This window comes from Astatotilapia calliptera, chromosome 20, assembly GCF_900246225.1.
Source record: "Astatotilapia calliptera chromosome 20, fAstCal1.2, whole genome shotgun sequence".
NCBI classification, from domain to species: Eukaryota; Metazoa; Chordata; class Actinopteri; order Cichliformes; family Cichlidae; genus Astatotilapia; species Astatotilapia calliptera.
Window position 1 is genome coordinate 26,825,761 of NC_039321.1, and position 9,116 is coordinate 26,834,876.

A 9,116-nucleotide genomic window follows, 5' to 3' on the forward strand; every position below is an offset into this window, starting at 1 on the left:
ACACACACACACACACACACACCCCGCCTCCTGCATGTTCTTTTTTAACGAAAGTACCACAAACACCTGAGGAGGAAAGAGCATTTCTGATATTTGAAGCAAACACGAGAGAAAGAAGAGAGGCTTTCTTTAGCATTTATTTCACCTGTGTGGTGAATAGAAAAATAGGATGAAGACAAACTTTTGAAGGGAAATCTAGAGACCATTTTTAATTTGTTTGCGTAGTAAAAAACAAAAAAAAAAAAAAAATTCAAAACATTTGCATTAAGAGCTTGTGCCTTTCTTTTCCCTGCAACCAAGAGAGAAAGTAAAAGTATCTTTGGAATTCCATCTTGAGGGCTAATTTTAATACATATCACCATCTGTTTTATCTACTACATTAAAAGTCCTATAAATATTTTTGTCCTCATATTTATATGCTGAAGTAGCATTCAAGATTGGAGCATACGTTTTTGTTGTTTGTTTTTTTAATATTACACTTTTTTTTAAAAAAGGGCAAAACAAAAACTCATGAACAAAAAGTACCACCAAAGTTCAGCAAGTCACTTTTTTTTTTCCAGTAAAGAAAACCTTAATCGTGCAACTACATTTAACAAAAAGTAAAAGTACCACGTATGTAATCTTCAGGATATTTTCATCTTAAGCATGATTCTGTACAATTTTGCATGTTTTTCCTACCTCCCACAGTAGTCAACACAAGCGTACAATGACATAAGGGGTACAAACCACAGCTGCTATTGAGGCTTCTCCATTTCTTAGCATTTTTAATCCTTTGTTTGTCAGTAAACGACGGCTCTACCTGTGTCATCTCAAATAAGAGTCCCACTGAGTGAGGCACTAAGCCTAGCATTCCCCTGTTTGACCGTTAATGCAAAAAGAAGCGCAGACACGTTGTGAAACATGGTTTCAATTCCACATATCCGGTCATCTTTGGTATCGGGACAGCGGAATGCATAGTTGCAGTGATAAGAGAGGAAGCTGGTCAGATCTGGTGCTGCTCAGCATATACGTTTCAACTCCAGCCTCTAGAAGAAGAAAAAAAATAACCAAAAAAAAGAAAAACAAACCAACATACAGCACCACGCTGCTGTTTGGCCTCAGGGAAAGGGGCGAGGAAGAGGGGAGGGAGGGAGAAATGTCTCTTTTTTTAAATTCCTGGGCTTTGCAGGGTTCTGGGTGAGAGCAGTCAGAGATGCAGAGACTAGAGAAAGAGAGTGAGCGAGTGAGCAGAGCTTCCTCCAGCCCAGGAAGGAAGGAAGAGTTTCCGCTAGCGTCTGACTGTCTGACTTGCAAGAATGTCGCATTTGTGGCAGGGCTTTGCTCCATTTTTTTGGCAGGCTTGCTGTGACCAGCTGTCTCCTTTTTCTCTGTCGCTTCACGTCTCTTCCTTCCAACCCAGTTTCTTTGGATTCTGCTCGGCTACAGCCCCTGCAGAGGAACTCAGCTGATTGGTTTGTCGGATACGGTCCATACTGTCCAGTTGTCTTTTTTTTTTATTCAAGTCTGTTATTGTCCCGTAAATTTCAGCTCAAAAGGTGAAGGTATTGAGAGGTCAGTCTGCTTCAAGTTACACTCCCCCATCCCCATTCATGAGACTAGTCTTCCATTCTCACCCCTTCCCTTACACTCCTATGAGGGGGTTTTGGCCTCGTATCGTCCTACCACATTGCCGTTTTCCTGTTTGGGGGAGGAGCAACCTGGGGTGGGGCCGCTGTAAGGGGAGGAACTGCTGCTGGTGGAAGTGGGTCGGTGTGGCACAGAGAGAGAGAGGGGCAAGGGTGTGTCAGATGGCGCAGTCAGGGGGTCCCGATCGCGCTCTGGGGGTCGCAGGGCAGCAGAAGGTGGAAACGGGAATGCCAGCGGGAATCCTGTCATGTAGAAAAGCCTGCCAACGCGGCGAGCCACCTGAGGAGACGAGAGGAGATCACATGACTGTCAGTACAGCCTGTTGAGCATCGGGTTATGGACTAATGTGTACTGAATTTAGAGAGAGAAGAAGAGAGGCTGAGAATGTGGGGCAGGCTAGTTTAAGGGAATCAGCTATACTATTCTAGCAGTTTGTCTCGGTCCTACAGACGGGAACGCACACTCAGACAAACACGGGTCCACTTGATCATACACAAACACACACACTCTCACACGCGCAGGTCTGTGAGGTGTACCTGTGAGCGGATCTTGAGTGCGGGCCCCAGCTTTAATCCCATGGTGTTGAGCAGGTGCTCCTCAGTGAGCAGTGGCAATGTCTCTCCATCAATGGCCTGCTCCCGAAACACCTGGCGGAGACACAGCCTCTTCAGCCACAGCCCCGACACACACAGAAACACACACGACCCTACACATTCGCTCACACGAACACTACAGAACAGTGGGCTCTATTCCAAAATGTTTCATACTCATTTTGAGAACGCAATTGGAGATTATCAGGAAACATTTTTGCAATATGGATGATTCAAATTGTAGAGACTGTAGTCTTTTATCATTTTAAACATCGTAATGTTGGGATTGGGATGTTTTCTATGCCATATGTATATACGGTTATCATTTATTGTGCAAAAATGACTCCAAAGGTTCATCTAAATCTCAGAGTCTAAGACAGCTGAAGCCTAATTATGGTGTCTACTTTGTTCCTTATCAGTTCCCTTGGAGTCAGGACAGCAGCAAATCCCTCCCCATACACGTCTCTGACTCCAGAAATGTTCCTCTGGCCCTCTTCCACAAGATGTCTTTTGTCTCGTCTCCTTTCCATCACCCCCAACTGGTCACAGCACATGCTGCTCTTCCCTGAGCCTGGATCTGCTGGAGGAATCTTCCTGTTAAAAGGAGGTTTTTCCTTTCCACTGTTGCCAAAGTGCTCACTCATAGGTTGTCATTTGATTGTTGGGGTTTCTCTGGGTTATTGTAGGGGTCTTTACCTTACAATATTAAGCGCCTTGAGGTGACTGTTGTTGTAATTTGGCGCTATATAAAATAAGTTGAATTGAATACCTAGTCCTAATATTTTACTCGTTTCCATTTTCCAATGATGAGAACTTTCCCTGGATAGTTCATTTTGGAACGTCGCACAGCCTGGATTAACACACAAATGCACGTTTCATTCACACAAGCTACACCTACATGCACTTTAAACTCACCGTCATTCACACAAACGTGGCTCAAACCATTAAACATGACCATGCTCTCTCATGCATCCACACACATTCACAAAAACCTTGAAAAAGCTGCAGGTTTACTGCTTCTACCTAAATATAATGAGACGCCTTTGACAGTACTGCAGTGGTTTTGGGGTTTGAATTATATCTTAGTACACTGTTTTTCCTCTATGGTTAATAATCAGCCTGCCCCTGGCCTCAGTCCCCTTCTCTCTCTCTCTTTCCTGCTCTCTACGTTCTCACCTGTGTGTATTCAGCACATCCTGCCAGGCTGCTTATGAAGCCGCACACATCCTCCACACTCCACTTGCTGATGTCCTCCGCAGGGTTTGCTGTGGCCGAGTCCTCCCCATCCATGAAAAGACCTCCCAAAGAGCCTGAAAAAGCAGCAGTGGGTGAAAATGATGTGTCAATATATACACACACCAGGTACAAAGGTGCTATTTGTTTTCAAATGTGTATTTTTTTGGTTTGGTTTTAAGTGTCTGTGTTAAGTAAACTAATAGATATCTTAAACTCATTTAATAAATGACTGTTAGTTTCCTTCAGGTGCTCATTACCAGTCTTTTCTTATGCTTTCATAAAGTAAACGTGCCGCTTGCTGCTATGTCATCCCACTTTATGCCTGCAAACCAACAACCCCCTCAATCCCTCCCTTCTGCCCACGTGGCTGTGCTGTTGGTGGCGTGCATGTGGGTCACCCTGGGGTCAGAGGAAGAGGCCCTAACAGGGAGAGGCCTCCACACTAGAGACACGCACAGAGAGTGATTCTAATGGATTTCACGTGTCAGCTCTGAGCTCTGTGTGTCGTGTGTGCGCGTCTGAGTCTCTCACCCGTGTGAAAATAAGGGTTGGCGTAGGGGAATCCGAAGGGAAATGACTGGGCATGAAGAGCAGGTAGCGGTGGCAGGAACCCTGGTGGCAGGTGGTACTTCAGATCGGTTTTACCCAGTCCAGTGGTAAAAAGGTGGCGACTGGGGGACTCTGTACCTGCAGAACTACAAGGGGCGCTCAGCCTGCCTGAGCGCTCTACAGTCTCCTTGGCACTGTCACACACTCCCTTGCTGCCAGTGTCTTTACCCCTGTCCTTGGGTTTACTGCTGGACTTGGCACCGACTCTCTCCAGCCTCTCATCGCACATCTCTGTCTCGCTGTCTGAGTCCTTCATTTCCTCTTCGTGCACTTCCATGTCTTCCTCCCTTCCTCTGTCCTCCCTTCCTTCTCTGTGATCCCCACTATGGATTTGCGTCTGGGGGACCCTGCGGGCCATCTTTCTGGATTCGGCATCTGTGCCAGCAGTGGAGCTCTGCGGCTGGGTGTCTTTGGGTGTGGACGACGCCCCCGGTTGTTGCTGTTGTTGGTGGTTGAGTGTTAGGAGGGGCGTGGTAGCCCCGTGTCGAAGCACCAGCATTGCGTTCGTGCGGCGGGCCAGTTCCTCGCGGAGAGGATGGCCCTCTGGGATGTCATGGAGGCTCCGCAATGCTGGATGGTCGAGAGGAATTCCAGGAGGTAGAGCCCCCAGAGGGTCAGAGCCCAACAGACGTTGCTGTTGCTGTCGCTGGTGGAGATTTTCCAACTCTTTCTGTCTCAGCAGCTCGGCTGACATCTCAAGTCTGCGGCAGCGAAACACAGAGAGGTTTACCACACAGTCCAAAAGCTTCCTAAACCCATATCTTAATACTTTTGATGTAGGCTTTCATCATCACTTTATTAAACACACCTGGCCAGGTTCTGCTTTCTCAAGAGCTCCTGTTGGCGGGCAAAGAGCTCTGCTTGAGCTGGCTGAAGGAAACCGTAACCTGTAACAAAAACAGCACAAATGTAACAATGCAATGTCCCAAGTTTTGGAGGAATCTTTGAGTTAACATGTTACAAACTAAATCAAAGTGCCAAAAAGAAATACTAGGGTGAAAATTTGATTTTCTTTGTGTGTTGTGCAAAAGTATCCATCTGGCCTTAGAATTACTTATGACTCACCGGGGGCTTGGCAAAGAGCAGAGGGCATGCCAAGGAAAGGAGGCCGCAAGTGAGGTCCTAAGGCGATGTGAGGAGCAGTTGGAGGGGACAGTAGGGGTGGAGGATGGGACATTTCTCTGTGGACACAAATTAAACAAAAACATCAATCTCAATTTTAATTTTACTAAATAGGTTGAAATAACACGAATGTTCAGCACACGCGACTTCCTACGTCAGTGGAACAGTTTTCACTTCACATTTTGATTTTTTTCCCCTCTCTCTTCTCAGAAAATTTCAGCTGCTGCTCTGTGTGTCTGTGTGTGTGCGTGCGCGAATGGTGCCACACTGCCAATGTATGCAGTGTATTTTTATCAGTGGTGCTCCAGAGGCCCTCATGTCGCCCCAGCGCCTCATCAGTCTTGTCACGCCGCAGCAAGCGCCGCTGGCCATTGCTGTACCCTGGACTGCAGCCTTTCCTTTCCCTGCCGCCTCACACATACACGCCACAACTCCAGACCCACACACATAATGAGGGCTGAATGCACAATGCCAGTGTGTCATGCTCCGACAGCTGGGGCGGCCCCTGCGTCTTGACCGGGGCCACGGGCTGAAGGACCTTCTAATTAACACTCATCCCTCCTCTCTTCTCCTCCTCTCCCCTTTTTTCTGTGTGCTCTTCTCCCTGCTTCCCTCCCTCTCTCCAGGCTGCATTGAAGCCAGTGAAAAGATGGAGCATCCTACAACCCCTGTTTCTGAAAAGGCCTCTCCATTATTGGCTTAGTCTTTTGTCCTCTTTGAGGGGGAAAGGTGCCTCTCACCTTTCCCCCTCTTTCTCCATCTCTCCCTCTGTATTACCCACCTTTTTTCTGTTCTTTACTCCCTTCTCTCTCCTTCTCTATGACCTCTGAAAAATCTGTCTGCTCTCTACTGTTATTCCTTTTGCCTGTGTATTTTTATCTCTCCTCATCCCTTCATCTTATCCTGTTTTCACCTTGTGCATCACTTCCCTTTTTCCCCTCCCTTCTGTCATTCTGTCCCTCTTTCAGTTTGGCGTGCATCCTTGGGGGCGCGGGAATATGGCTTCTGAAGCAGCACGTAATGTGTGAAAAGTGAGGCATGTGCACTTTGACCCACTGAAGGCGTCAGAGTGTGCGAGGCTTTGATCCCAGAGTGGATGATGATGCCGCCCGCCTGCTCTGTCTCTCTACCCTCTCTCGAGCCTTTTCCTGAGCTCAAGCTCGAGCTTCTTTTACCCACACGTCTCCACTTCACTCCCCTCTCTGCTCCCCGAGCTGCTGCAATCACACCAATCAGAGCTCAGCTGTGCGCGACTGCCGCCGCACAAAAGCATACACGGGAAACAAGCTGAGGAAAACAACAGAGTCAAAACCAACACTGGGACACATGCGACCGCAAATATTGTTTTGCAACTGTGTTCAAATTAGCCAGCGCCTGCATGTCTCCCGCCTCACTAAATGGTGAGGGAAAAGAGAGAGAGAGAGGGGAACTGTGAAGAGGGAGGGCACATCTACGAGAGCTGGTGGATGAGATGGGGTGGTGTGGGAGGTGTGAGGTGGCAGAGGCAGCACTGAGAGGGTGGGTGGGTGTGTGTGCTGGAGAGGGGAGGGAATGGGGGGGCGGCAGCATTCATCGATCGCCTCCGCCGCTGAAATGTTAATGCTAATCGTATAACCGCTCTCTCCGGCGGTGCCTCGCACTCCAGTGGCAGCTCCAATTAATCTTGGGTGAGGGCTGTGGCGCGTGACCCTGGAGCCGCGAGCCGGGGCCCCGCTAGCCGCTGCTTATGTAATTACACCGCCCAGTGTGTAATCACCTGGCCTAATCCCTCAGGGCTAGCAATTAGCCTTCCGACGCGCAGTTCCACTAGGCTACGTTAAGGCGCCCCCCCCGCGCCGCCCGACCATGGCTCCCGCATGCCAAATTCCCATCCCCCCCCCCCCCCCCCCCCACCCCTCTGATATTCCCCCTTTCTTCTTCCCTCTTCTTGTACCGCCTACCCTTGCCTAGCGTTAGCCCTCAAATGAATAACGGTCAATTAAAGCTGCATGACTGGGGCTGCCAGGCGTCTGCGCCACAATAATTAGGCCTAATCACGGGGAGTGAGAGAGAGAGAGAAAGAGGAGAGAGAGAGAAGAGAAGGAGTGTTTGTCTGACACTCCCCTCCACTCCCTTCCTTCATCTCTCCCTCTCTTCCTCTTTTTATAGGAGGCAATTTTGAGGGAGGAGTGGCAGACATTAGTCGTTTTGCTCTGGGGCTGTGTGTGTGTGTGTTGGGTGCTCCTACATGTGTTTGTGTGTACTTGTCTGTTTTTCTCTGTGTGGTTTTATTTTCTCTTTTTTTTTTTTGCACCATCTTTGCATTTTGTTGGCAAACCACTGACATGCTATAAAAAGATGAGGCAAAAAAACTCAGAGACTGAAAATAGGCAGACTCACAAATGCAAGGTGGACTCATAATCAAGCAAAACTGTATCGCTGGATTCTCTCTTTCAGCCTGTGTGTCTCCTGCCTGCAGTGAGGCCAGGGGCTCCTGGGGAATTCACTGGTGTGTGGCGACCTGTCAGAGTGGCGACAGCGGCCCCGTCCCACAGCAGCCCAGGCAGTGTGTGTGTGTGCATAAGTGCGTCTGTGTAAGTGTGTGTGACAGGGCTGCCCTTAATGACTGGAGCGTGGGGGGATTAGGAGCGCCGCGCGGCCGCCTTCGGCTCCTTCTCCGCAGGAACACATTTACACAGGAAGCTCATTAAAATGGATGAGGCTCCCTCCACGCTTGCGCTCTCTCTCCCTCTCCCACCCTCCCCTTATCTCACACTCTCCCGATCTCCTCACTCCCTATTTTTGTTCATCTCTCTCTCGCTCTCTCTGTTACTCCGTCATCTCCCATCTCCTCTCTTCCTTTTTTGCTTCCCTTTCTTCATTCCCGCTTTATGCTCCAATGTCGTCCCCCCCACACACACACACACACTCTCTTTACTTGTCTCTACCCCTCCCCTATTTGCCTTGCAGATGCTTGGTGAGCTTAGTGCCATTTAAGGCCAGACAAATGGAACGCCAGGCTCTAAGCCCATCGAGCGGCCCTAATGATTTGTTTTTAACAATGGGCCCTAATGGGCCCCAGGTAATCAATGATGAGGGGTCGATGGAAAGGTGAGCCACGGAGAGAGTTAGGGAGGAAGAGAGGGGAGCGCTTCCATCTCTAACTCACTCCCTCAGCCTTCATTCTTCATTTTATTGCTGTTATTATTTTTTTTTCAATATACCAATTATCTCCATATTAATTTTCTCCTCACTTTTGCACTCATTCTCTCTGTCCCCCCCCACCTCTCTCTCTCTTCTTTTTACTAGTTCTGTTTATCGTTATTTATCTATTTCTATCGTCCGATAACGATATAAATCACAAAAATGTAACATTTTCTGTAAATTCTGTGAATCTCGGGCAGCTCGACTTGCGTGAAGTGTTTCCAGCTGGAGTCGAGTGTTTTAACCGATGCATGAAACGATACATTTTTAGACATAAGTTGTAAAGGCCGCCGTTTTCTTTGTGCGTATTTATTACACGGCGTGCTGCGGGGAAAAGCCTGTTCTAACGTTTGAGTCTAAGGTTTATTTTTTAGCACCTGGCCGCTCTTTTCTACTTCTCATCCGTAAATAATCTGCTCTTTCACGTGATTCAGTTTATTTTGAAAAGTCTCAACAGGATCTTGAGCTTTATTGCGAAAGGTTTATGTGGAACATAAACAAACGGACACGTGATGGTTTTACCGTCATTGTTGCTAACGACAACGCATAAAAACAGGCGCTTGTCCGTCCGTAGTGTGGTTATATTAAATATAAGAGAAAGAGAGAACTTTAAGAAATTAATATAGCCACTACAGTGACCGTCAAAACGATGAAAAAATATTGCTGTAAACAGTTTATTTTGCGACACCACAAAACAAACAATAGCGTAAAATGAAACGATAGACGTTTTTATATGGTCATCCGATATAT

At 47.8% G+C, this 9,116-nt stretch overlaps 1 protein-coding gene across 6 annotated transcripts in view; it reads right to left on the reverse strand.

Annotated features, from left to right (window-relative positions):
• Positions 1-119: 119 nt before the first annotated feature.
• The window catches only part of samd11 (sterile alpha motif domain containing 11), an 82,674-nt gene continuing 73,677 nt past the window's right edge, over positions 120-9,116 (reverse strand). For 4 of the 6 annotated variants that reach the window (XM_026154761.1, XM_026154762.1, XM_026154758.1 and 1 more), the window contains 6 exons: positions 5,127-5,242; positions 4,870-4,948; positions 3,984-4,762; positions 3,393-3,526; positions 2,163-2,273; positions 120-1,905 (listed from right to left, as the gene is read on the reverse strand). In XM_026154761.1, coding sequence (XP_026010546.1) covers positions 1,630-1,905; positions 2,163-2,273; positions 3,393-3,526; positions 3,984-4,762; positions 4,870-4,948; positions 5,127-5,242 — 1,495 coding nt within the window. In that variant the 3' untranslated portion in view covers positions 120-1,629. Of the gene's footprint in view, positions 1,906-2,162; positions 2,274-2,312; positions 2,794-3,392; positions 3,527-3,983; positions 4,763-4,869; positions 4,949-5,126; positions 5,243-9,116 lie in introns of those variants that run through there. The other 2 variants (XM_026154759.1, XM_026154760.1) reach the window with 2 other exon arrangements.